The 26,273-nt window shown below is 61.4% G+C and overlaps 4 protein-coding genes across 5 annotated transcripts in view; 3 read left to right on the plus strand and 1 right to left on the minus strand.

The window, feature by feature from the left end:
* The first annotated feature begins 390 nt into the window (after window positions 1-390).
* Window positions 391-2,189, plus strand: LOC113840188 (avidin-like). The gene is made up of 4 exons (XM_038171365.2): window positions 391-1,088; window positions 1,162-1,375; window positions 1,544-1,664; window positions 1,957-2,189. Exons 1-4 carry the CDS (start codon window positions 1,017-1,019, stop codon window positions 2,054-2,056), a joined length of 507 nt encoding a protein of 168 aa, XP_038027293.1. The 5' UTR covers window positions 391-1,016; the 3' UTR covers window positions 2,057-2,189.
* Window positions 2,190-5,353: 3,164 nt separating this feature from the next.
* On the plus strand, window positions 5,354-6,535 carry LOC113840231 (avidin-like). The gene is made up of 4 exons (XM_027446837.2): window positions 5,354-5,512; window positions 5,597-5,807; window positions 6,186-6,306; window positions 6,393-6,535. Exons 1-4 carry the CDS (start codon window positions 5,441-5,443, stop codon window positions 6,436-6,438), a joined length of 450 nt encoding a protein of 149 aa, XP_027302638.1. The 5' UTR covers window positions 5,354-5,440; the 3' UTR covers window positions 6,439-6,535.
* A 1,441-nt stretch (window positions 6,536-7,976) lies between these two features.
* Window positions 7,977-12,024, minus strand: CREB3 (cAMP responsive element binding protein 3). Its single transcript, XM_038169883.2, has 7 exons — window positions 11,236-12,024; window positions 10,860-11,133; window positions 10,492-10,604; window positions 10,179-10,271; window positions 9,585-9,691; window positions 9,232-9,300; window positions 7,977-9,157 (listed from the first exon to the last, which is right to left on the minus strand). The coding sequence occupies exons 1-7, from the start codon at window positions 12,022-12,024 to the stop codon at window positions 8,614-8,616; spliced, it is 1,989 nt and encodes a 662-aa protein (XP_038025811.2). The 3' UTR covers window positions 7,977-8,613.
* TLN1 (talin 1) overlaps window positions 11,991-26,273 on the plus strand; it is a 29,980-nt gene continuing 15,697 nt past the window's right edge. Inside the window, exons 1-23 of one of the 2 annotated variants that reach the window (XM_038169880.2) lie at window positions 11,991-12,129; window positions 15,005-15,168; window positions 18,378-18,475; window positions 18,582-18,711; window positions 18,797-18,949; window positions 19,087-19,229; window positions 19,343-19,470; window positions 19,687-19,747; window positions 19,864-19,968; window positions 20,266-20,421; window positions 20,648-20,749; window positions 20,949-21,025; window positions 21,180-21,360; window positions 21,766-21,879; window positions 22,196-22,304; window positions 22,703-22,911; window positions 23,006-23,104; window positions 23,322-23,372; window positions 24,656-24,823; window positions 24,954-25,248; window positions 25,458-25,624; window positions 25,719-25,847; window positions 25,972-26,085. In XM_038169880.2, the coding sequence (XP_038025808.1) occupies window positions 15,039-15,168; window positions 18,378-18,475; window positions 18,582-18,711; window positions 18,797-18,949; window positions 19,087-19,229; window positions 19,343-19,470; window positions 19,687-19,747; window positions 19,864-19,968; window positions 20,266-20,421; window positions 20,648-20,749; window positions 20,949-21,025; window positions 21,180-21,360; window positions 21,766-21,879; window positions 22,196-22,304; window positions 22,703-22,911; window positions 23,006-23,104; window positions 23,322-23,372; window positions 24,656-24,823; window positions 24,954-25,248; window positions 25,458-25,624; window positions 25,719-25,847; window positions 25,972-26,085 (2,919 nt within the window). In that variant the 5' untranslated portion in view covers window positions 11,991-12,129; window positions 15,005-15,038. The remainder of the gene's footprint in view (window positions 12,130-15,004; window positions 15,169-18,377; window positions 18,476-18,581; window positions 18,712-18,796; window positions 18,950-19,086; window positions 19,230-19,342; window positions 19,471-19,686; window positions 19,748-19,863; window positions 19,969-20,265; window positions 20,422-20,647; window positions 20,750-20,948; window positions 21,026-21,179; window positions 21,361-21,765; window positions 21,880-22,195; window positions 22,305-22,702; window positions 22,912-23,005; window positions 23,105-23,321; window positions 23,373-24,655; window positions 24,824-24,953; window positions 25,249-25,457; window positions 25,625-25,718; window positions 25,848-25,971; window positions 26,086-26,273) is intronic. The other variant, XM_038169882.2, reaches the window with a different exon arrangement.

Consider the following 26,273-nt stretch of genomic DNA (forward strand, 5'->3'; position numbering starts at 1 on the left):
CTGGCTGCAGCACCCCAGGGCCGGCCCTTTCATGTGGCTCCCTATCCTGCACACCAGAACCAAGCTTTCCGGAAGGGCCAGCCTTGTCCCCAGGGTGGGGGCCCGTGTCGTCAACGCTATCAGGATGTCACCAACCACAGCGTGCCCGTGGGCTGTGCCATGTGGGTGAGCCACGCACATGAAACCCAAAATGAGCACGTACCTCCTGATTCCCCAGCCTGCTTCCTAGCCCTATAGGCACACCTAATGCCCAATATCTGAGCACCCAGGTTCTCAGCACCCAAAGCCTTAGTGCTAAATATCTCAGCACCCAACATCTCAACACCCAGCATCTCAACATCCAATATCCCAGTACCCGGTATCTCAACGCCCAACAGCCCAGCGCACATCTCAGTGCCTTACATCTCAGTATACAACATCGCAACACCCAGATTCTCAACATGCAACATCCCAATGCCCAGCATCTCGGTACCCGACATCTCAGCACCTCAAGACATGAATATCCAATACCTCAGCACCCAAATCCTCAGCATCCAACCGCTCAGCACTCAGCATCTCAGCAGGCAGTTTCTCAGTGCCCAGCATCTCAGCACCCAATGGCTCTGTGCCGCATGTCTCCACCCAGACGTTATTTCTCCCAAGCAGATGAAGCCAAGGAGCTCCCGTCTCACCAGGCTGGGGTCCACAGACTTTAATACCTTGCTGTCTTCTGAAGTTCCCTTCTGCACATACCGGAGGGATTAATCTGGGGTTGCGGCCGCAGCCCCATCTCCCAGCAAAGCCACATGCTCCAGCAGAGATGGCTCAGGACCGGCAGCAGGAGCTGACACCACACAGCTGGCGGTGGCACGGGACGGCGGTGGGCGGCGCGAGCCCCCGGCACGGGGTGTGCAGCCCCCCCGCAGCCCTTCCTGGGTCACCCTGACCTCGCCTGGCCTGCTCTGGCCCTGGCTCCAGTTACAGCCCTATAAAGGGGCCAGGGGGAGCCGTGCCAGGTGCTGGGCAGCCCCGCGGCCATGGGGAGCGGTGCCTTCGCCCTGGCCCTGCTCCTGGCCCTGGTGGTGTGCATCAGCCCCGCGGAGAGGAAGGTAGGGGGCTAAGGGATGGGGTGAGGGCTCTGCACATGGGGACGGTGCATGGCCCGTGTCCCTGTCCCCGCAGTGCCAGCTCAGCGGGCTGTGGAGGAACGAGCAGGACTCACTGATGGAGATTTCGGCACTGACTGATGACGGCGGCTTCCAGGGCGAGTACCTCACCCGGGTGACCCTCGCCGGCGGCTGTCCCCGTGTCTCCCCGCTGAAGGGAGCCCAGCAGCAGCCCAGTGAGGTGGCATCGCCCACTTTTGCCTTCACCGTGCGGTGGGACGTGTTCTCCAGTAAGTGCTGGGGCACCGGGGCCAGCACCATGAGTTGCTCCAGCAGCCAGCTGGACTTGTCCTCCCCTGGGAAGTCTGCCTGGGGAAAAGGGGGGGCTTCGGGGCACCCCAGCACAGGGGGGCAGTGATCGGGTGCCGTCCCCCTCCCACCTCACCCCTTCCCCATAGATGCCACCACCACCTTCGCTGGGCAGTGCTTCGTGGAGGCGAGCGGGAGGGAGGTGCTGAGCACCACGTGGCTGCTGCGCGAAGCCGTTGGGTCCCTGGAGGAGGACTGGAAAGCCACCAGGTAGCGGGGGGACGTGGTGGGCAGTGGCACTGGGGATGGGTCCTCCCCCGCACCCCTCAGAGCATCCCTTAGTGGGGTGAGCAGGGCGTGGGGGCTGCCCCAAGGGAGCCCTCCGGTGTGAGGTTTGCAGCCAGGAGGGGGAGAGCTGATGGGGTTGTGGGGAATGGACACGGGGTGTCCAGCAGCTGCATGGGACAAGCTGGGGAACATTTGGGGACACCCCCCATCACATGCGGCGCTGAGCAGGCTGCGTATGTGGGTCGTCTCACGGGACCTCTCTGCTTCCCTGCAGGGTGGGCAGAAACATCTTCACGCGCAAACGTGCCCCAGGAGGGAAGATCCTGCACAGCTTGTCCTCGTCCTGCGAGGATGCGGCTTCACCCACCCCGTGAAGGTGTGACAGCTAAGCAGGGGCTCTCGGGGTGACCCCCGCTGCCCCATGGCCATGGCAAAGCTTGCACCCCACAGGTTCTGCATGCCACAGCCTAACCCAGCCTCAAACATTAAAAAAAAAAAAAAAGAAAAGAATCCATATTAGCCAAGGCTGTACTTTTTTTTTTTTTTTTTTTTTTTTTTTTAATCATCCTCATTCCCTGCCAGGCAGCGGGACCTGCAAAGCACGGAGCGTTTCCATGCTTTATCAGGCAACATTTTCCATCACCCTCAGCAGACGAACTCCCACGCCTCTCCCCGCGGCTGTGCAGGTTCCCCGGTCACCCCGACCTCTCTCCGCTCGCCCAGCCGCCCAGCACAGCTCTGGTTACAGCCCATATTTTGGGTCCCGTCCTCTGCTCTTTGCGCAACCCCATCAAAACTGGGCCACGCGCGTTTCGTCTCCAAAGCAATCTGATTTATTCTTCCAGGCTCCCTCTGCCTTGACAGCTGCCTCTCTTTCGAGCGGGCTTGCCAGGTTTCCGCGAGTTGTTCCATTTCCACCAACATCCATCAGCTGGTGCTAGTGGATAAAAATACGGCCGGTGCTCGAGCGGGGTTTCCCCGAAGAAGGGCTGCAATACTTCTGCTGCCAGCTGGGGCTCTCCCCAGACCAGGAAAAGTTCATACTGTGGGCGTGCAGCAGTGTTGTGCAGAGCAAAACAGAGAGGGGCTTCACTCTGCAGCACTATGGGGCTGACTGAGGGCTGGCCAGAGCGTTTACCCCTTCCCTTGCCTTTTGCCCACCTTTCTGGTCTGCCAGCGGTACAATTCCCAGCATGTACCCATATGAGCGTCCTGGTGCCCACAGCCCCCCGTGTCCAGCTGCAGGATTTGTCTCTGCGTCACCCCACAGGCTTTGCCACGAGCTCCCCGTCAGCAGGATGGCACTGCCAGCATCCCCAGCCCAGCCCCGCGGGCACGGCAGCTGAAGCTCAGCGGAGCGGCACGGCCCTGGCTTGGCACTGTGCTGCGAGCTGGGGGAGCAGGTTTCAGCTGATTAACCACTTCCAGTGCCTAGCAAACTATTGTCCAGCTGTCTGTCCCCCTTCTGGGGGAAGCTGGGGGCATGCCTTGCGGGCAGGCTGGCTCCTGTGAGATCCTGCCCGTGGGCTGGTGATGGGAGCAAGAAGTCCTCACACTCCCTGCCCCAGGAAGGCACCGAAACTGGCACGGGTACCAAAATGCCACCAGGCTACATGGGAGGCTGGCCCCGTGAACAGCCTGTCACCAGGGCTGGGCTCCTCGCATCCTTTTCCTCATTCACGTCCTGCCCGGTGGCTGCACCCACCTGGTTTCGGGGAGGTGAAACTCCCCTGCTGCCCCCTGGAAGCCAGCCCCCCCTTTGCCTTGCGCCAGGGCTTTGGCTCAGCTGGGACGTGAGGCTGGCGACGTGGGGACACCCCCAGGGGTGAGCACGGGGGGCTCAGCACAGTGCATGGTCCCCGAAAAACAAACCACTCACCCCTCTTGGCCATCCCTGTGCGCGGTGACGTCCTGGGCCGGCAGGCAAAGAACCAAAACAGCTGCCAAAGCTGTCAGGTTTCCTTCAAGGCTTGGCTGAATTGTTGAGACCTGCTGGAGTTGCTCATTAACCCCACGGGATGGGCTGCCTACAGGCTTTCCTTCAAAGACCGGGGGGTTCGATGTGACCATATAAATGGGTAATCCTACTATTTTCTTTTTAGCACACCAGTTACCACTGCATCTTAGAGGGCCAGCTTTCAGAAAGGCCCGCACGGACAGCTCTCTAGGCTGGGCTGGTGATCTTTGGTTCCAGAGAGGAGTCATTTTCTCCACCGTTTGTGGAGAAATATTTCCCAAGGCTGACTCAATCGCAGGGCTCGCCACGTGCTGCCCGGTTTGGGGGACGTCGGAGGATGCTCAGCGCACAGACCCTGCGCACCAGCTCCTGCACGCGACCAGGCTAAGGTTTATTAAATCTAGGAAAAGTAATGGTAAATAGTGCTGATGCTGGAGTTTCTATTCTGCTGATCGAAACCTATCCAGGTGTAAATGAGCTGTGCCCGGGCAGCCAAAGTAAACCCAGCAGCTTAATAGGAAATCCTACCTCGAGGTGCAGCCGATTCCTAGATAAAAGCAAAGTCAACACAGCAGCGAGAATTTTTCCAAGAAAGGCACGGCTGCTGTCACAGCAGGGGCATGTGTTTGTGTGCAGCAGAGAGACCAAGGGCTGGAAAATCATTGGGAAATGAGCCACGAGAGCCTAAATCCCCAGACTGGTCCTGCTGGGAAGTGCAATGCTGGGGGAGCAGCGAGGGGTCCGCAGGCTTCTGCGGAGAGGTGGCAGCGAGGTGCCCAGCAGCACGGGCACGGGTCAGTCCTGCAGCTGAGAGAAACCAGGGCTCAGAAGTGAGGCTAAAACAAAAGGAGAACAGAGATGAATTTCTGAGCTGTTCCTTACAAGAAATGGATTTATTTTCTTTTTCTCTGTGCCTGTGGGTGATGACTGGGGAAGTAATACTTGTTTTTTAAGAGGTCACCTTGGATGTTTTTAAGGAACATATGAGAAAATCTGGCATGAACTGAGTCACGTCAGCCTCCTCGGCCGGCAACAAAAGCGGAAGTATGAAAATACATGAATAAAGCGACTTGAAAACCCCGCCATAAAAATAATATTTGTCAGCACTAGAACACGACATCCAAGATATTCGAGGAATGCTTGCTTCTCAGAATCAGCCTTTTTCCTCTAACCTGCCAACACGGCAGCAGACCTGTATGCTGGCGCACCCAGGGCGTGATGGTTTCATGCTCCTTAATGGCTTTTTCAGGGCTGGGGGGTTTTGCTTATTAAGAAATGAATAAAGACTTTATTAAAAAGGGGTTTGGGAGAGCGTGAGCCCCTGGGGCTGCACCCGGTGTTTGGCTGCAGCCGGGAGCGAGCTGCACACCGGGAAACCTCGCAGCAGCTCTGGTCCAAATTTGTTTTGGATGATGGAGCTGGGTGAGGAGGAGCGGGCTGGAGCTGTGATGCTGTCATCCCTGCGGGGGCTGGTGTAAATGCTGCTGGGCACAGCATGTGCTGCCTGGCCACAGCCCCGAGGTGGCCGAGGGTCAGCAGAAGGGAGCATCCTCCCTGAAAGGGGTTTTCCCCAGCTAAGCCTCTGTGCAGCCAGCCTCCCCGCGGGGCTCTTTGTAAAAGCCAGCAAGGAGGGACAGTTTCAACACCGGGTTTTGGGAATCCGTGCCTGCAGCTGGGAACTGCCGAGGTGGAACCGCCCCAAATTGCACAACCCAACCCTGGACAGAGCTGGCACCCCGCGGCAATAAAAAGGCGAGGGAGCCCTGCGAGGAGCACAGCCGCTCATCCACCTGCTGCAGAGATGGTGCCGACGACCTCCCTCCTGCTGCTGCTCGGCCTGGCCCTGCTGGCCCCCGGCCTCTCTGCTGAGAAGGTAAGGGGATGGGGACGGTTTGGGGATGGGTTTGGGGGCCTCTTTGCCTGCCTCCTGCCCGGTGCTGAGCGATCTCTGCCCCAGTGCGTGCTGACCGGGCTCTGGATCAACGACCTGGGCTCCAACATGACCATCGGGGCTGTGAACAACAATGGTGAGTTCACCGGCACCTACCACACGGCTGTGACGGCCACGACAAAAGAGATCAAAATATCACCGCTCAGGGGAAACCAGCACAGCAGCAACCAGAAGAGCCAGCCCACCTTCGGCTTCACCGTCAAGTGGAGCTTTTCAGGTTATTCTCCTCGCCCAGCCTCCCTGCGGTGTCCCCGGGGCTTCCCATCCCTCCTTGTGCTGCCCCCAACCCCACCGCTGATGCTGTCCTGCCCTTCCCTGCTGCATCCCTGATGATCCCTGCCTTTGGGCTCCCCGATGTCTCCCCCATCCCCTGCTGTGCCCGCAGTGGGTCCCCATCCCTGCCCCCAGAGCCACCTCCTGGTCCCAGGACCCAAAGGAGGGGCTGGGGCTGAACTCCCTGCTGTCTGCCCATCTCCATGCAGCCCCCGTCCCCTTATCCCTCCCTGCCCCAACGCCACCATCCCCGAGCGAGCTGTCCCCAGGGCCAAGGAGTCCCAGACCTGGCCACACTCCCCTCACCTGCCCTTCCCCGCAGACTCCACCACCGTCTTCACGGGCCAGTGCTTCGTGGATGAGCACGGCAAGGAGATCCTGAAGACCATGTGGCTCCTGCGGTCACACGTCAACAGCATCGATGACGACTGGAAAGCCACCAGGTGAGCCCGGGGCAAAGGTATGGGACCTGGCAGCGATGTGGTGGCCCCGTGCCTCCTGCCTGACGTCTCCTGCTCTGTCCCCACAGGGTCGGCATCAACACCTTCACCCGCCTGCGCAAGCGCTGGGAGTGAGGGTGGCCCCGTGGGGTCCCAGGCCAGTGTCGGTGCTGGGCTGCAGACCCAGCTCCTTCCTCTTCCTTTGCTCCCAATAAAGCTTTGCTGCAAAACATCCTCTGGCTCTTGTCTTCTCACCTCCCGTCTGCCAGGACATCCTCCTGTGGTGTCCCAGTGCCTCTCCCATCTCCTGTGGCCCCCATCCCACGATCACCCCGAGGTCCCCACCACCTCCAGGGGATTCAGGACGCTGCTCAGCCCCACACGAGCTGGGGATAGTGTTGTGGCTGTGCCAGCAGCATGCCCCGTGCCACCCAGTGCGTGCAGGGAGAGCCGTCAGGGACAGTCCCCGGCGAGGACGAGGAGGGGGGGGTCACAGAAATAGCAGGCTCCTGCTGTTCCTCTGCCCGATGGGAACACCATGCGTCTGAAGGGCTCATTCCTGGCATTTTTCTCATCGCTGCCCCTTGTGCCACGGCGTGAAGCCATGCCATGCTGCCTTCCCCTTGCTGGCTCACAGCTGCTTGCTGCAAGGCAGGCATGGCAGCATGGAAAATGGTGAAAAAACAGCATTACTGCGGTGGAAGGGGCTGAGGACACAGGGCACCGACCCCGAAATGTCTCCAGAGCAGCACCTGGACCCGACGCGCAGGCTCTGAGACCCCCCAGCTCTCCCCTCCTGGCGCTCGGCAGGGTGGCAGGTACGGGGTGCAGTGCCCGGCACTGCTGCCAACACCGCCACGTCTCGCCTTGGACGGCGCGCAGGGATACTGGTTAGCCCCAGGCCAACGTCTGGGACTCCAGCTGGCACCGGCAGCATTACACACCCTGCCCTCAAACTGCAGAAAAAACGAAACAAATGCAATTCCGGGCTCCTAGACCGCAGGAGGTGGCTGGGGAAGGAGCAGCAGCCGCCTTCCCGGGGTCACCTCGCCCCAGAAGCAGAAGCGCGCTGCCACCTGTCCCGAGGCACAGCCCCACTCTTCCGCTTCTTCTTCTCACGAGCGGAGACGAAGCAAGCAGTTTTACTTCTTGTCCACCCACACAACCCCTCTCCCAGTGCTTTTCTGCCACAAGCATGCCTCCTTCCCTTGGGGTTCCCGCACCCCAAGCCCCGCGTTGGGCTCAGGAGCCACCCCGGTGACCCCGGCAGAGCTCAGCACGCAGCCCCCGGGCAGCAGCCGTCGCCCCCCAGCCCCCCGCAGGGACGGGGCTGTTGCACCACTCCAGCTTTGCTCCACTTCCTGCGATTGTGCAGCTTCTCCTTATGAAAGCAGAGGTGGGGGCAGACGGCGGGCTCCTTGCACTTCCTCCAGGGGAAGCTGCTGGGTTCTGCCGCAGCTTACAGCACCGCAGGCTGGCGCACTCAGCACCTGCTCATCCCGAATTATTCACAGGGTGCCACGCATCCCCAGCCTCTGCTGGGCTGGGCAGGGGGCTCCTGCACTCGGGGTGCTTCTGCAGGGCTCCCAGCACCGTGCCCAGCCTCAGCCGGCCAGCCCAGAGCCAGCTGATTGCGTGAGGAAAATCTCCAATAATTTTCTCCAGACAGGATCTCCCGTGAAACTATTTTATTTGTGATTGTAACGGTGGGCGTCCTGTCAACCAGGAGCGCATTACAGTAAATAAACCTTAACCTCTTGTTGCCTATTACCCGACACCCGATCACCTCCTGTGTTTTCTCACTGAGTACTACAGCTTCACAAGCTACTCAACGCTCCTCTATAACATATCTGTAAAATTATTTTGTTTTTCCAACCCTTTAATTTCTCCTTTCTTACACTTTGAGAACCCGTGATCTTTGTTTTTACTGTTCTCACACCTATTTTTCTCATCCTGTTTTTCTCAAGCTTCTACCTTATTTTGGAATGCCGAGGCCTTCCACTGTCCACTTAACCTACTTAACATTTCTCGTTATGACTACACAACCACCTTGGAACACAGAAACCTAGCTCTCTACTGCAAAAACACAACTTCTGTTGTTTCTCACACCTTCAAAGCTGGGGTGCTCAGCACCCAGCCAGCGGACAGGAACCCCCTCAAACCAGGAGGCCCCCCAGCCTTCCCCTTCACCCTCTGCACTCCAGCTCGGAGATCTCCCCACCCCACCTCGGGCAGGCTCCTGTGACAGCTCCGGGGTGCAGGAACGGATCATCCACAGCACAATTCCTCCCTGGTAACCCCCCCTCTGAGCTACCAGCCGCCAGGAGATGATTTAAAAGCCTGCGCTCTGACAGACCCTCTGCCAACACAGCTCTGCGGGGCGCCCGGCCTCACCCCGGCCGGCAGAAAGCAGGGGGCGAGGGGCACATCTCCTTGGTGTGCTGCTGCTGCTGGATAAAGACGCTGGTGCTGCGCTCCTCCTACTCCTGCCTCTTGGCTCTCCATGGCACCAGCACCCCCGAGGGCGAGGGGTGGCTGCAGGAGAGCTGCTCCCTGCGGCTGGGGAGGACCCAGCTCGGAGCCCGCTGCGGCAGCAGGGTCAGAGGAGGAGGAGCTGGTGTTGAAGGCGTACCTCAGATCGGGCACGGGCAGGCTCTGCCCCTCGCCCCACGAGGGATTGAGGCTGCCCTGCAGCGAGGTGCCCTCGGACTCGGTGTTCAGCCTCTCCAGCACAGCCTCCTCCTGCCTGCCTCGTGCTGCCTGCCACGCCGGGTGCAGGCACCTCGCCGTGGTGTCCGTGGCCGTCAGCTCTCGCACCAGGGCCTGCAGTTTGTGCAGCTGCTCCATCAGGGACCTGCAGGAGAGCAGGCACGACATCTCAGCGACTGGCTGTGACCCTCCCCACCCCACCTCCGGCCACCAACTCACGTGTTGTCCTTCTGCAGGAGCTGCACCTTCTTCTGCAGCTCGTGGTTCTGAGCCGTGCAGATTGCCACCCTGCAAACAGCAGAGGGTGTGGGGGGAAAAAAAAAAAACAGAGAGGTTTTAACTCGTTAGTCAGCAGCAGGGACTTCACCAGGGGGGTTTCCTCAGGGAACAGCCACAGGCACTGCTGGGTCTGCTCAACACTTGGCTCAAGTGCCTCCCCCAAGCCTAACGGAGCAGGAGGGCCATGCCCCGAGCTTCTGAGCCCCCCCAGCAGGGTCTGCTGGCTTTCTGCCCGCGGAGAAAAGACCCCAGCAGCAGCAGAGCACAGCAGTGGTGTGTTTGTGTGCCCGTACCTGTTCTCCAGGCCCACCACGTAGATCTTATCCTTGCGATGGCTGTCCAGGGCCAACTGATGGCTCCGCATTTTCCGGCACGTTTTCTTCAGCAGCCACTCCTCAGCCTGCAAGAGCCATTCCTCATCAGCAGCCCTCCCCCGAGGTGATAGCACAGCCCTGACAAACGCTGCACAGCTCTCAGCCTTGAAAGCAGAAAGCTGCCTGCTTCTGTGCCCTACTCCTCCCACGCCACTGCATGAATGCAAAAGCTGCAAGGCAAACTCTGGCCTGCTGATAAGACCGGCAGCTTCCTGGCGTAGCAGAGCAATAAAATAAAACGAAGGAAGGCAAAAAGACGAAAAGCAGGCAGCACACAAGCCACCAGGCAATTAGGGAGAAGGCTGAAAGCACTCGTGGTGTTACTGCCTCCTGCGGTCAGTCTCACAAGGACCAAGAGCCAGGGCCCCAAAGGGAGGAGCAGGACCCTGATGCCTGCTGCGTGTGGCCCTGCCGAGGCACCATCCTGCATTTTCAGCTCCAAAGGAAACAAAGTCTGAGGATTTTGAGGAATCAAAGTCTGTTTGGGACTGGCAGGCTGCAGCCAGGACTCACTTTGCTCAGTTGCTGGCCGGTCTGCAGTGGTGCACCTTTGTTCTCCAGGAGCTGATTCCCCTCCCCGGGCAGCACCACCTCTGGTAAGGCAGGCTAGAAAAACAGCAGAAATAAGAAATATACCTACTGAAAATCCAAAGCACAGGGAGGGAGCCCACCCCGGGGCAGGGAAGGGATGCAGAAGCTCCCTGAAAGCTTTCCCAAAGGTATCTTCCCTTTTCTACAGGCAAGGGAGAAATTGCTCTGAGGAATGTGATGAGAAGCAAAGGCTGGGCCCACCGGCACAGGCTGCCTTAGGCACAGCAGTCAGTACCTGCGTGGTGGCTTCGGGCAAGGGCTGGGGTCCAGCATCCACGTTAACAGCAACTGGGAAACTGGTGCTCGGCTGCACTGCCACATCCATGCTCTCCTGACCCATCCATGGCTCTGGGGAAGGAAGGAAAGAAGGGAGAGTCAAGCTGTGGGCCTCAGCGAAGCAGCACAAAAACCTCACCAGCCACATCCGAGTAGCGTGAAATTGTGATTTTATGCCTGAAAAGGCACGATAGCAGTCTCTGCATCGCTGCTTTGTGCCCCCACAGGAGGCCTCTGTGTCAGGGTGCTTTTCTGCACACTTTCCTTCTTTTTTTCAGGCACCGCACCATGCATAGCCAGGCCTGAAGGGCCCCCCACATCGCTCACCAGGGTTGATGGAAGCATCTCCTTCTGTGTTTCCCCTCACGCTTCTTTCTGGTGCCGGCCAGCCTTGCTGGGGGGAAGAGCTGTGATCACCCTGCACCACGTCCGAGCTCTGCGTGTTGCTGGCCGGGGCACTGCCGGGGCTCTGGGGCAGGCTCTGCTCCCCAGAAACACCGCTCTTGTTGCCAGGCAGCTTGGAGATGTACAGCGACTCCACCGTGTCCAGAAAGGAGCTCAGCATGTCCAACAGCAACTCGTCCACCTCCCGGTTCAGCCGCTATAAAAGAAAAAAAAAAAAAAAACAAAAAAACAAAACTTTCATGAGCACGGAGCCAACCCAGACCTCCCCAGGAGGAGCCACCCCCCAGGCATAGCTCACCTCGAGGTCAGGCAGGCTCCCCTGGGCCAGCAGGAGCCTGTCCCCGGCCGCCTCACCCCCGTGCCCCCCAGCTGGGTTCTGCTTCTGCTTCTGCTCTGCTGGGGGCTGCGGGCTCGGCATGGGCTCGGCAGGCAGCGGGGGGCACTGGGGGGCGTTGGGGAGCACCGGGGGGCATCGAGGGGCACCGGGAGGGGGTGTGGGGGGGTGAGGGGCAGCGGGGAGCAATGCGGGGGGGCACCGAGGAGCGCCGGGGGGCATCGAAGGGCATTGGGGGGGAGCGGGGAGCACCGGGGGGGGGCACGGAGGGGCACCGGGGGGCACCGGAGGGCATTGTGGGGGCGCGGGGAGCACCGGGGGGCCCCGAGGAGCCCCGGGGGGCACCGGAGGGCATTGGAGAGCAGCGAGGAGCACCGGGGAGCCCCGAGGAGCCCCGGGGGGCACCGTGAGCCCCCGGGTGGGGAGGGCCGGGGGGGCAGGCCTCGGCCAGCGTGCGAGATGCACGGGGTAGGCAGGGGGGCTGTAGGGCGGCTCGGGGGGCACACCGGGACCCGAGGGAGGGCTAACGGGGCCGGGGGGCAGCGTGAGGGCGGCGGGGAGGGACCGTGAGTGCAGCGGGTCCGGCGGCGGCGGCGGCTCCATGGGGGCTGCGGCGCTGATCGCGTCTCCCCCCTGGGCGCACTCCCTTTCCCGCCCTCCGCCGGCGCGCCGGCGCGCCCCGCCCCACGTGGCCCCGCCCACGTGGCCCCGTCCCGCCCCGCCGCGGCGCGCCGGCGCGCCCCGGCGCCGCATGCGCGGCGGGGGAATGGTGGCGGGAGGGACGGAGGGCGGGGGCGGGAAGCGGGCGGTGCCGCCCCGCTGCCGCACAGGCTCGGCGGGCCCGGCGCGCTGCTCCAGGTACACGGGGCCGGGGGAGCGGGCACGGAGCCCCGAGGGGCGCCCCGGCAGCGGGAGGGGTCCCGGGGCACCGGGGGGCGACCCCCCGAGGGGCGGGGTGCGGGAGGGAGGGGAGGGCGCGGGCGCGCTGCGGGGGTCGCGGCATCCGTGGGGGTGTCCCCAACACCCCCCCCAACACCACCCCCCACCCTTCCTCCGCTCTTCCTCCCTTCTCCTCTTGCCGGGGTCCCGGGAGCGGCCGCGGGGTGACCCCGCGGGCAGGGAGGAGGAGGAGGAGGAGGAAGGCTTCGTCCCGGCTGACAGCTCGCAAACCGGCAGAATGGGGCGAAACCGGGCGAAATTGGGTAAAAAAAGGAGGGGGGGGTGGGGAACCGGCGCGCACCCCACCCCCAGCCCGCGGCAGCCAGCCGGTTACGGGATTTCCGTGCCCGCCGGTTACAGATTAACCCCGAGGGCTGGGCTGTGGCTGGCGGCTGGTTAAAAGGAACTAAAACGACACCAAAAAAAAAGAAAAAAAAAAAAGGTAATAAATTAAATCCCCCAGCTCCCCGGATCCTGCCTCGCCGCCGAGCTGTGACCGCGGGGCGGAAGGGCTGGGGGAGCTTCCTGCAGCGGGGGCACCCTGCGGCTCCGCTGGGGCAAAAACAGGGGAAATCGGGAAACGGACCCGGAAGGTAGTGAAAACTGCGGGACGAGCGCCTTGGGCGCGGGGCTGTGGCTCCAGGGAGCGTGCCACCGCCGTGCCACACCGCCTGGCCTCCCGAACACCAAACCCCAGAACTTGATAGCTGTTTTTCCATCACCGTTACCAACATAAAACTTTATTTTTTTCCCCTTGCCCAGGCCGCAGGGCTGGCACCCGCTGCGTCACCGGGGCTCGCTGCAGAAGCGCCCCCGGCCGCCCCGTCTGCCCTCGCTTGCCAGCGAGGCTTGTTTGCCTTCCCTGGAGCTTGGCCAGGAAATTCGGTGTGCATTCACCTAGCCTTTTTTTTTTTTTATTATTATTATTTTTTTTTCTCCTTTTTAACTTTTTTCTCCCCCCCCCCCCCCATCCCGAGGGGTGGCACGGGGTGGCCGTGCTCGCCCATCGCCATGCCGTTTGCCTTGCTGCCTGGTGCCCATGGGAGGCACCCGGGGTGATTTGCAAACCACCGCACGTGACGAGGCGCCGCCAGATTGCCGTGGGCTTCGGGGCGTGCTGCTGTGAGCAGCAGAGGCCACTTCTGCTTTGCAGCCCCAGCCAGGGCGCCTGGGCTGCTGGCTGGGGGCGTTGAGCACCTTGCACGTGAGTGCCTGCAGCGTTACGCCGGGTGTGGAGCTGCAACGCCCACGGCAAGTGCCCTTTTCCCCCCAGCCCGAGCTCTCTGTGCTTTGCTTTTCGCACCCTGCTTTCAGCCTTCGCCTTGGCCACGTGCGGCTGCTGGTGGTCGTGGAGGGCGTGCGTGCTGTGGGGCGGACCCTGCCCTGCTGCAAAATGTTGCCTTTGCCCTTCTGGTGATGGAAACGCCTCCAAAAAGGGTTTGGGTTCCTCCAAAGATCTGTTTTGGTCAAAGATCTGAAAGAGTGGGGCTGCTGGGATGGTTGGCACAGCTGGACGGGTTCCTGCCTGCTCTCACCATCCTTTTTTTCTCCCCCCTCAGCGTTACCCAGGTTTGGGCTGGGACAGAGTTAATTTCATCATCTGATGCTGTTCCCCTCGTGGTCCTGACCCTGCCCTGGAGGCTGCACGTCCTCCTTTCCCCAGGGCGGCTCAGGGGGCAGGGATGGAAGGCAGCCCTGCGCTCAGCTCCGGAATATTTTTAGATGTAGGGAAGATGACGAGTGCCGGCCCGCTGACCGCAGCAGCCCGCCCTGCCTGCGAAACACTCAAAAAAAAAAAAAAAAAAAAAAAGAAAAAACCCTTTTCCACCGCCGGCTGCCGCGGGGACTCATCCTGCCCAGGGGGCTGCGGGGCAGGGTGCGTGCTCGGGGTGTGTGGAGGGGGGGAGCCCCCCGCTCGCCTCGCATTCCTCGTCGGCGGGGGCCGAGGGCCTCTGCGAGGGCTCCTGCTGCACGCAGCATTGCCGAACGGCTCAGGAATGCGCAGCTGGAGCCGCTCCATGCACTGGCGGAGGCGGCACCGCGCTCCTCCCGCCTGGCCCCGGGCAGATGCGGTGTGCATCCGCTGGGATTCCTGCCTCCTCCGGCTATCCGAGCCTGCGGGGAGCCTGCAGAGGGTCAGCCCCGGTGGAGGAGCGGGGTCGCTCCGTCCAGAGGGCTCTGGAGGGCACGGGGCACCCCCCCTGGTGCAGGGGTCCCTATCTGCTCCCCAAGGGCTCTGCGCCCCCAGGAAGCACGCACGGGTTTTCCGGGCTCGGCACCTTGGGGTGGCCGTGTGGGACCTCTGCTGGGCTCCGATAGCGGGGCCGGACACTGGTGGCCTCGGGTCAAAGCAGGGTTTTCCTTCTTGTGGCTTACTGTGTCAGGGCGGTTATAATTAACCCCCTTCCCGTCACGCTGCCCCAGCTTATCTCGCCGCCCTGCTGGCACGCGTTTCCTCCCGGCTGCTGGGCGAGGGCTGCAGAACCCACCCCGTGATGCTGGGGGGAAGGATTCGGAAGGCACCGTCCCGGACAGAGCTCAAAACCACCCTTGGGTGCTGCGGGGTGAGGAGCTTCATCTGAAGCCCTCGTGTCCATGAAGGACCTCGGTGGCTGCCACCACCAGCCCTTGCTCAGTTGGGGAGCTGAGCCCTGATCTCTGCTCCCCCACCACAGCACCAAGGCGCATTTGGTGGGGCGAGCACACAAATCTCCTTCGCCCCAGAAGATCACAGCCACCGCCCGGTCCCCGGGGTCCTGGCACCGAGAGCTGACCCGCTTGTGTCCCCCGGCAGGTGACGCAGGAGTGGGGACGGTCCAGCCGCCACCATGGTTGCCCTCTCGCTGAAGATCAGCATCGGCAATGTGGTGAAGACGATGCAGTTCGAGCCCTCCACCATGGTGTACGACGCCTGCCGCATGATCCGGGAGCGGGTGCCCGAGGCACAGATGGGACAGCGTAAGTCCACGGTCACCCCGTCCTCTCCCTGCAGTGCCCTCCTCCTCCTGGGCTCATCCCCTGCCCTCTCCTGCTGCCCTGGTCTCTGCTTTCCCAGCCGCATCTCCTTTTTTTCCTTTTCACGCCCCAAACAGCCTCTCACTTACCCGGGACAGGCTTGGCATCGGTGCTGTCAGGACACCAAGCCCCTCTCCCACTTCTGCAGCTTTGGACAAAACCAAATTTATTTCAGGCTGCTCTCCGTGACCTGTTGCTGCTCAGCATAAGGCTGTTCAGTCCCCTAAAAAAAAAAAAAAGAAAAAATTAAAAATTCAGCATTTCACAGCCTCCCCTTCCCATTTCATTCCACGCAGGTCTGGGTTTCTGCTCCCAGATGAGAGTAGCAGTGGGGCGCGTGTTTAAGGTTTAAGGGAGAGGGGAGCCTGTCCCTGCTAGAGGCAAAAAAACTGGATTCAGAACCTCAGAAGCTTTTGTGCGGAGTGTTTTTTTTTGTAGGAGACAGCCCTCATCCACGAGGATGCTCTTGTGTTCACTGAGCACCGCGGCTGCTTTTGGAGGTCTGGAGTTTTTCGGGGTCTGCACCCCATGGTGCAGCGATGCTGGTGTGGGCGCGCTGCAGGTCCTGCTCTGCCAGCGTGCTGGGAGAGGTGGCCCAGATATCGCTGCTTGGTGGCCCTTCGCTGGGCGCACAGGCTCCCAAAAATGAAGGCAGTGTCCCCGCCGTGTGGGGTTGCAGCCCCAAAAAGCTCCGAGAGGAGCTGACGTGACCTGCGTGCTCAGGGCGCGGCTCATCAGCTTGTGAGGTCGCTTACTTAAAAATTAGTATTTACTTATTTCATACGTATTTACTTATTTTTACTTATTAACTATTTTTCTTTAAATGAGAATTTAAATGAGAATAACCCGTATTTCCTGCAGCCTGACCGGTGCTCCCCTCGCACCTCCATGCTCCCCATCAGCTCCTTTTCATAGCACAGCGCCAGACCCTGGGGCTCTTTGTGCTCCCTCATTTATGCCCGGGACAAAATGTGGGGGCTCAGGGCGGCAGGGGAAGTGAAATAGTGGTCCAGCTCTCCGAGCCAGCTCCCCGCCTGCCTCTTTTCTCCTCTCCCCTGCCTGCATTCATTAATCTGGCCAAGGCTAGGTGGGCTTGAGCAGCCGCAGTGCTCCCGGCGGGTGCTCCTGCACCATATAAGTTCACTTTTCCTTTCTTGGGGAATGTACATCCCTCCCCGGCGGCCCTCCGCGAGGCCGTGACGTGCTGGTGAGCTGCTACCTCGCCGAGCCTCTTCTCAGCTGCAATATCTCCCTGCTGCCGTCAGGCTCAGAATTAAGCCGATGACAAACGAGCTCACCACGCCAGCCGTGCCCGGGCGATTGATTCCTGCCTCGGGCGGGGAGCAGCCACGGTGTGGGGACCACGGGAGGAAGAGGAGGAGGAGGAGGAGAAAGAGGAGGAGGAGGAGGGGAAGGCGACGACATCTGGGAGCAGCGGATTCCTGGCGGAGCAGAGGAAATGCCTTCTCGCTCTGTGTGACCGCAGCTTTCGGTTTCGGAGGGGGACGGGGTGTTTATACAGATCCGCAGCCATTGCATTTCCTGCCCCTGGGCCCGGGGCCAAGCTGCTCGTAAAGGGCGAGGAGAAAAACCTTAAAGGGAGCTGCTCGTGCCCGAGTTCCTGCCCCCTTTGCTCACGGCTTTTCCCTAGAACAGCTGGAGCTCGGCCCTGCTGGAAACGGGGCTGGGCTCAGCGCTGCTGCTCCTCGCTGCCTCCCCTTCCCCACCGCCGTGCCCCCGGCTCTCCAAAATACTTTGGGTTGCAGTTTTGGGAACCTCGCAGACAGATCTTCCATTTCTCTGCTCAGAGCTCTGCTTTCCCTCTGTGACCCCTGCAGCTGTTGTTTCTCCTCGCTGCCCTTACCCGGTGGCCCTGGTGGATCCCTTTTCGAGCTGCTCGTTTATTTTGTCACCTTCAGCAGGGTTGGGCTGCTTCAATCTGGGCACACCCAGCCCCTGCCCCCCAGCAGACCCATCCTGAGCGTGCTTTCCTGCCCTGCTCCTCTCTCCCTCTGAGCCAGGAGAGGGGTTTCAAGCTGCTGGGCCAGGCGTTACCCAATTCCCCTGCTTTTGGCCTGGGTTTTGTGGCTGAAATGTGGCATCCCCGCACCCTCTGCGCACAGCCTCCAGCTCTGCTCTTGCCCCGTGTCGGGAAGCGCCTCTCCCCTCCCGAGCCAAAGATCCAGACAAGCTGCTCGGTTTTCAGAGCTTTAGAATTATCCTCTTAAAATTGGCTTCGAAAATAGTTGTTTTCTTTTATTAAAAAAAAAAAAAAAAAGAAAAGAAAGAAAAGAGAAGCAAAGCCCAGCCTCCCCGCTTCTCCTGTTCCCTTTAGCAGGATCCTCGGCACAGCGTGAGCCGGGCAGGCGCAGGGCAGCTCAGGAATTTCCCCTTCCCCGCCAGCAACGCCCGCTTACAAAACCAATGGCCGGCCCAGCAGCTGCTGGAGGGGAGGAGAAGGGCTTTTGGAGGGGAGGAGAAGGGCTTTTCCCGGGGCCAGACCCCGTCCTGCTTCTCGCAGTAAGAGCAGCGGGGCTGTCCCTGGGCTCTGGCAGCAGCCGACCCACCCAGTCCCCTGGCACAAGCTGGCAGGATTTACAGAACATCGCTTCTGCACCAATTCACCATGTCCGAGACCTTGTAAACCTCCAGCACGTCCTCCTCCAGCCTGCTCCTCCCCAAAGCAAGGGGTGCCAGCTTCTTTGGCGCGCCGTACCGAGCGTGTCCACCTCGCTGTATTTTCAAGGGGCAGCAACGCCCCGAGGTTTGCTGAGGGTGTACAGACCGGGGAGGCGATGCCCTCTGCCTGGTTCCCAGCACCCTTCCTGGTAAAACCCAGCTTTTTTTCCCCGTGCTTTGCCTGTTAGGTTTTGCAGCCTCTTGTCATCGTGCCTTGTTGTGTTTCGCACCAAAGTTTTCAGCTGTCAAGCGCAGCTCCAAGCTCCCTCCTCAGCTGTGACTGTCACCATTGCGTAGGCGTGCTTTTGATGAGTTTCCCTGTAGATAAGTGGATGTCACACACCTACCCCGGCGCTCCTTTGCCAGCTTTGTGCCCACTCAGGCTTTCCCCCTGCTCGTGGCAGCAGCGGCTGCTCGCTGCAGCGCTCTGTCCTGGCCCGGGGCTGTGCCGACAGAGCCTCTCTGTTTTCCAGCCAACGATTTCGGGCTGTTCCTCTCGGATGAAGACCCAAAGAAAGGGATCTGGCTGGAGGCTGGGAAGGCTCTGGACTACTACATGCTCCGCAATGGGGTAAGCACCCAGCCCGCATCGTGCACCCCGCGTCCCCCCCGCGTGGTCAGGGGGAGCTGCGGGTGCCCGGTGCCGGTGCTGGGAGCTGTGCTCACTGTGCCTGCAGGACACCATGGAGTACAAGAAGAAGCAGCGGCCCCTGAAGATCCGCATGCTGGACGGGACAGTGAAAACAGTCATGGTCGACGACTCCAAAACCGTCACAGACATGCTGATGACGATATGCGCCCGGATCGGTGAGAGGACGGGTTTGGTGAGGGTCGGGAGGGTCTCAGGGAAGGAGCGCAGCGGTGCCAGCTCAGCCCCGTGCACCCCCTGCAGGCATCACCAACTACGATGAGTACTCCCTCGTTCGGGAGATCATGGAAGAGAAGAAGGAGGAGGTCACCGGCACGCTGAAGAAGGACAAGACCCTGCTGCGGGATGAAAAGAAGATGGAGAAGCTCAAGCAGAAGCTGCACACGGACGATGAGTGTACGTGCCGGGGAGTGCTTGGGATGGATCCAGCCCTTGCAGGGGGCAGCAGGGCTGGGAGCAGGGCCTCCTGCCCCGCTGTCTGTCCCTGCCCGGCTGTCTGTCCGTCCCTGCTGATGCTCTGCCCTCGCCTGCAGTGAACTGGCTGGACCACGGCCGGACCCTGCGCGAGCAGGGCATCGACGACAACGAGACGCTGCTGCTACGGCGCAAGTTCTTCTACTCCGACCAGAACGTGGACTCGCGAGACCCCGTGCAGCTCAACCTGCTCTACGTGCAGGTACGGCGCTGCCCTGTGCCCCTCGGGGCTCATAATTAAGGTTTGGGGCCAGGGGCTGCCGTGTGGGGGCATTTCAGGGTGCTCAGACCCCGGTGCTTTCTCTCCCCGCGCAGGCTCGGGATGACATCCTCAATGGCTCCCACCCCGTCTCCTTCGACAAAGCGTGCGAGTTCGCTGGCTACCAGTGCCAGATCCAGTTCGGGCCGCACAACGAGCAGAAGCACAAGCCAGGCTTTCTGGAGTGAGTGTCCCGGGGGTGCCGCTGCCCCTGCCAGTGCCCTCCCCTTAGCGCCTGCGCCGAGCCGCAGCCCCTGGGGCTCCGTCATCCCTGAGGGGTGGCTCCGAGGAGGAGAGGCCCTGCGGGTCCTGGAGTTGTCGTTAGCGCTGCGACCTCTCCCACATCCTTCCTGTTCCCAAAAACCGTGCCCTAACAGCTGATTTTGCTGTCTTTTGGCAGGCTGAAGGACTTCCTGCCCAAGGAGTACATCAAGCAGAAAGGGGAGCGCAAGATCTTCATGGTACGTGCAGGGCGGAGCGGGGACAGCCTGGGAAGGCTGTGATGGGGGGGGGACAGCACGGTGTCACAGCCAGGGGTCCGTGGAGCTGTCCTGACATCCTCTCATTTTCGCTGCAGGCCCACAAGGGCTGCGGGAACATGAGTGAGATCGAGGCCAAAGTTCGCTACGTGAAACTGGCCCGTTCCCTCAAGACCTACGGCGTCTCCTTCTTCCTGGTCAAGGTAGAGCAGCAGCTCCCCACCCCACCCCTTGTGCTGGCTGGCCAAAATTCCCTTTTTTTCCAGCATCCCTGCATCGTTCCTGTCCCCATCCGCTCCTCACCCCACGTTGCTCCAGCTTTCCTCGTCTCCCTGCCCCTCGTTTTGGCTTTCCCTCCGTGCTGCCTTCTCGCTCCCTGGCTCTTGCTTTTCCCCGTGTCCTTTCCAAGACCCACCTGGAAGCGTGGCCTTGGGGGTCTTTGCTGTGTCTTTCCTGAGCCAGCTTTGGGACAGCCCCTCACCCCTTTGTCTGTCCCACAGGAGAAGATGAAGGGGAAGAACAAGCTGGTGCCGCGGCTGCTGGGGATCACCAAGGAGTGCGTGATGCGCGTGGACGAGAAAACCAAGGAAGTGATTCAGGAGTGGAGCCTGACCAACATCAAGCGCTGGGCAGCCTCCCCCAAGAGCTTCACCCTGGTAGGAGCCAGCCCCAGCCCTCCTGCTCGCCCCCCGAGTTGTCCCCCTCCGTGGGGCAGCCTTACCCTGCTCCCCCTGCCTCTGCTGGCCCCGAGATGGGTGGATGGAGGTGCTGAGCCCTGCTCCTGGCACAGCAGCTGGCCACGGGTGCTTAGCACATACCAGAGGGGCTCAGGACGGGCGCAAGCGCCCTGCCCTGGTGCAGCCCCGTGCCATGCTGTTGCAGGATTTCGGAGATTACCAGGATGGCTACTACTCCGTGCAGACAACGGAGGGGGAGCAGATCGCCCAGCTGATCGCCGGCTACATCGACATCATCCTGAAAAAGGCGAGTGCCTGGGTGTGTGGGGAGCCTGCCTACAGCTGGCTCCTCTCCTTGGGGTGCTGCAAGGTGCCCCTTGGGCACGCAGTGCTGCTGGGGGGGCTGGGGATGTGCCGTGGGGTTTTGGGGGTGCCCCAGCTTGGGCAGTGTTGGGGAGGCTGGGGAGGTGCACGCAGGCTGACGTGTTTTCTCTTCATTTCCACAGAAAAAGAGCAAGGATCACTTCGGTCTGGAGGGTGATGAGGAGTCCACCATGCTGGAGGACTCGGTGTCTCCCAAGAAGTAAGCGTGCTGTGCTGCGGGATGGCTGCAGCCCCCAGCACCCCGCGGGCACCCTTCACCCTCGGGGTGCTTGTACACGGCGGCGATGCTGGTTTGGGGAGGTTTGTCCAAGTGTTCCTGGATCTACCTGCTGCTTTTTTTCCCCCCATTTCAGGTCGACAGTGCTGCAGCAGCAGTTCAACCGTGTTGGCAAGGCGGAGCTGGGCTCGGTGGCCCTGCCGGCCATCATGCGCACAGGGGCCGGGGGCCCCGAGAATTTCCAGGTGGGCACCATGCCCCAGGCCCAGCTGCAGATCACCAGCGGCCAGATGCACCGCGGGCACATGCCCCCCCTGGTAAGAGCTCCCCTGTGCCCACCGCTGTGGGGTGCAGGCACCTGTGGGGCTGTTCCTGCTGCTGTGGTTTGTGGCGCAGCCTTTCTGCTGCTGGGGGGGCTGCCCTCCTCTTCATCCTCCTCTGCAGCCAAGGAAATGTTTGAGCAGGGCCACAAAGAGTCTGTCACCCTCAGTGGTCCTCAGCCTGCCCCCAGTAAAAGCTTTGTGTCCCTCCAGTCTTTGCTTCTGTCCCCAGAGAGCTGGTTGTGGGCTGGGTTCCCCACTGGGCATCCAATTTGGAGTGGGATGGGGCGTTTCCCATTGGGGGCGCAGAGTGGAGACCCCCCCCTTTTTGCTGTCTGCCCCCCTTTTTTTATGTCAGCTCCTTCCCAGAGCGCTTCCCCTCACCCTGCCCTTGCCTTGCAGACTTCAGCCCAGCAGGCACTGACGGGCACCATCAACTCCAGCATGCAGGCTGTGAACGCAGCCCAGGCCACCCTGGACGACTTCGAGACCTTGCCGCCCCTCGGGCAGGATGCTGTGAGTGCCTGGGGAAAAAGGGTCCAGGCTGGGGGAGCCCTGCTGGGGGGGCTTTTGGTTTGTGGTGGGGTGGATGAGGCTGTGTGCCAGGAGAAGTGTCGGCAGCTCCTGGGATGATCTGCTCCCTGCAGAGGTGGGGTTGTGGCCAGGCACTTGGTTGTGGGGGGCTTGTTCTCAAACGCTTGCAGCTTTAGGATGAGCTGAATTTGGGGAGGTCCCTTCTCTTCCTTCCCTTCTCCTTGTCTCCCCGTTCTTTCACCTGTCTGGGGCTCCCCACCGCCACCTCCACCTCCTGACCCTGTTCTCCTCATTTTAGGCTTCCAAAGCGTGGCGCAAGAACAAGATGGATGAGTCCAAGCATGAAATCCACTCCCAGGTGGATGCTATCACCGCTGGCACAGCCTCGGTGGTCAACCTGACTGCAGGTGAGGACAGTAGCCATCCTCCACCTCTGGGGAAGGCTTGGTCTCCCTTCTCCAGCCTTTGGATGAAGATCCATGTTTCTGCCCTCCCTTGGAGACTGGAGGGAGGCAGCCTGGCTCAAGCAGGGCTAACAGAGCCCAGACCTCTTCTGATGTGCCTGGAGAACCAGCAGCACTCCGTGCCTTTCCACCCCACGACATCCCTGTCTGTGCACAGGCTGCTCCCCATCCTTCCCCTGCTGTGCCTGACCTCTCCTCCCCTAAACCACGGCCGCAGCGTGGTCCAGCTCTCCTTTCCCGTGCCGTCCTTCCCAAATAACGTGACCACTTTTTGGACTCGGGGCTTTTGGGGGCGTCACTGGATGTATCCCACCCCCACATCTCCTCTCCTTCTCGTGCAGGGGACCCGGCAGATACCGACTACACGGCTGTGGGCTGTGCCGTCACCACCATATCCTCCAACCTGACCGAGATGTCCAAGGGCGTGAAGCTGCTGGCTGCGCTGATGGAGGATGAGGGAGGGAACGGGCGGCAGCTCCTGCAGGCAGCCAAGAACCTGGCCAGCGCCGTCTCCGACCTGCTGAAAACGGCGCAGCCTGCCAGCGCCGAGGTGCGAGGGTGCAGAGGGACGGTACTCAAAACCCACTGTTGTTTTTATTTATTTATTTATTTATTTATTTTCATTTTTTCCTCCTTCCTTGCAGCCCCGCCAGAACCTCCTGCAGGCTGCCGGCCTCGTGGGCCAGACCAGCGGGGAGCTGCTGCAGCAGATCGGGGAGAGCGACACCGACCCTCGGTTCCAGGTGGGTGCGCCTGGCCGCGCACGGGGACGCGCGCTCGGAAAAACCTTCTGCCTTGCACAGGAGCGCCCCGCGGGGACCTTCTGCCGGCAGGAGAGGTCCGTGCTGAAGCTTGGCCCGCGTAGGGTGACTTTGCCCAGGGAGGGGACAGGCCGATTCCCATCCCCGTCCTTGGAGCCGCGGTCCTGTAACGCCTCTTGTCTTGTGGATTCTCATGTAGATACCAGAAAGCCGGAGCGCTTGGATCCTGTCTGCCTCTGACCCAAAGACGGTAAAAGGGAGCTGTAGGCATGGCTCGGTGGTGTCTGCCCCTCTCGGATGTGAGGGCTGCTCCTCTGGGGACGATCAGCTGAACTCTTGGGAGAAGGGCTCTGGTGGAAAATCTGCTTTTCTCCTAATCAGCTCTCCGAAGTCCATGCACTCGGGTCGCTGCCCGGGCGAGCTGTGCCCGGGTCTGTGAGGCTGCCCAGAGCAGGGAACCGAGGCAGCTGGAGCCTCGTGGTTGGTTTTTTTTTGTTGTTTTTTTTTTTTTTTTTTTTGCTGAGCCACGCTGTTTTTCCATGACTGCTGCTCCCAGCACAAGGGAGGCAGCAGGCTGTGCTGGGAGAGGGAGCCAGCCCTCGCATGGACTAAAACAGGCTCCCGAACGGAGACGTTTCGGTTCACTGTGGCCACAAGGGGCAGATTTAGGAACCGGAGGGCAATGTGCAGGGCAGCCTGCCCCTCCGCCACCAGACCCAAGTGTATCTGCTTCCTTCCTCTGGGCTCCTCTGCCGGGGGGCTGCTTCTCTGCCTCGGGCAGCTGCTGTGCTTCGGGGAACTGGTGGCTCCTGAGCTTGGTGCATGTGCTCTCGGGCTGCTGTCCTGCCTGGATGGCAGCAGGAGCAGCCTTTGCTCGCAGGAGACATGGGTACGGTGTGACCTTTCTGCTTGGTGGCCAGAGGCTTCGCTGTCGTAGCAGGGTGCAGCTTCAGGGCTTGCTCAAGAGCCTGGTGGTGGTTTTGCCTGGTTTACGCTCTGCAAGCACGCCCTCGGAAGGAGGGCCGGGGCTTGGCAGCGCCGTAGCTGCTGTCTGCAGCAGGAGGGTGCCCGTGCAGCCGCCGGGGAGCCGTGCCCTGGGCACAGCACCTCGTCCGAGCTCCCTGCAGGTCCTGAGGGCTGCAGCGTGCTGTGGGGTCGGGCATTTTGCGAGGGAAGCTGCCTGCTGGCAGGGCATCCTGGCATTGTGGTTCTCGCTGCGGTACCACTGAGGATGTGGCACGGGTTGTTCCTGTCGCAGCATCACGGGTGATGCTGGAGGTTGTCCGAGCTGCTCCTGGAGCTGTTCCTATCCAGGGCAGCGTCCTGGTGCCGGCTGTGGCACACCGTAGGGATGTGCTCGAGGAGTTGCCAGCCACACCAGCCGCTCCAGGAGTTCGCTGCGAGGCCGAGGTGGCGGAAAGGCCCCCTCAGCTCATGTTTCCCTGCTGAATATTTCACGAGAGAGCCGCGCGGGCGGCCGTGCCGTGCTGGGCTCCGCGGTGACTCCAGCGCTGACCTCCTCCATCCCCGCAGGACATGCTGATGCAGCTGGCCAAGGCCGTGGCCAGTGCCGCCGCCGCCCTGGTGCTGAAAGCCAAGAACGTGGCTCAGAAAACGGAGGACTCGGCGCTGCAGACGCAGGTGATCGCGGCCGCCACGCAGTGCGCCCTCTCCACCTCCCAGCTGGTGGCCTGCACCAAGGTAAGAGGCACCCACCACCACCCCGCGGGGTTTGGGACAGCAAATCCTGGTTCCTCTCCTCCTTGGAGGTCAGGGAAAGCTCCTGGAGAGCAGGAACTGCGTGGTGACAGAGCTTTCTCCTCCCCTGCAGGTGGTGGCTCCCACCATCAGCTCCCCGGTGTGCCAGGAGCAGCTGATCGAGGCCGGCAAGTTGGTGGCCAAGTCTGCAGAGGGCTGCGTGGAGGCCTCCAAGGCGGCCACCAGCGACGACCAGCTGCTGAAGCAGGTGGGGGTGGCAGCCACCGCCGTCACCCAGGCCCTGAATGACCTGCTGCAGCACATCAAGCAGCACGCCACGGGCGGGCAGCCCATCGGGCGCTACGACCAGGCCACCGACACCATCCTCAACGTCACCGAGAACATTTTCAGCTCCATGGGCGACGCGGGTGAGAGCGAGCGGCTGCTGGCACCTGGGGGGGGAGCAGAGTGGGTGGGGGGCTGGAGGGAGCACGGGTAGGTGGAGCAGCCTCTCTGGGGCCGTGTTTCCATGCCTGTTTGCTGTGCCTTTGCTGTGGTCGGGTGCCTGGAGGCTGGTGTGGTGGAGTGGGGAGGTATCAGGGGACTTGCTGATGGCCACCCTTCCTTTCTGTCCCAGGGGAAATGGTGAGGCAGGCTCGTATCCTGGCCCAGGCCACCTCCGACCTCGTCAACGCCATCAAGGCTGACGCAGAGGGAGAGACAGACCTGGAGAACTCGCGCAAGCTGCTGAGTGCAGCCAAGATCCTGGCCGACGCCACCGCCAAGATGGTCGAGGCCGCAAAGGTTCGTGGTGCACGGGAGGAGCTGCTGGAGCAGAGGGGCTGCTCCCCGTAAAGTGTGGGCTATAAAGGAGTGACGGCTCTCCTGCTTTGCCCAGGGAGCCGCAGCCCACCCGGACAGCGAGGAGCAGCAGCAGCGGCTGCGGGAGGCAGCAGAGGGGCTGCGCATGGCCACCAACGCTGCGGCGCAGAACGCCATCAAGAAGAAGCTGGTGCACAAGCTGGAGGTGAGCACCGGGCAGAGAGGGAGCAGGGTTGGTGAGCCTTAGAGGGAAGCAGGACCCTAGTTCATGGTGGAGGGGCTTCCAAACCACCTTGCCCCCACGGCTGACCCCGGATTTCCCCCTGCAGCACGCAGCCAAGCAAGCGGCCGCCTCCGCCACCCAGACCATCGCCGCCGCGCAGCACGCTGCCGCCTCCAACAAGAACCCTGCCGCCCAGCAGCAGCTGGTGCAGAGCTGCAAGGTGAGGGGCACGGGGCAGAACGGACCAACCTGGTGGGAAAAGATGCTGGGAGAGAATTGTAGTTACGTGCCCAGCTTTTATTGTGTTTGTGCCGAGCAGCCTTATTGTGAGAACAGTGATTCTGGCAAATACGGCGTGAGGGGGTTTTAAAGGTTTTTTAAACTTGACTTGGTGTCATGCAGCATCTT

This window comes from Anas platyrhynchos, chromosome Z (assembly GCF_047663525.1).
Source record: "Anas platyrhynchos isolate ZD024472 breed Pekin duck chromosome Z, IASCAAS_PekinDuck_T2T, whole genome shotgun sequence".
In the NCBI taxonomy this organism is placed as follows: domain Eukaryota; kingdom Metazoa; phylum Chordata; class Aves; order Anseriformes; family Anatidae; genus Anas; species Anas platyrhynchos.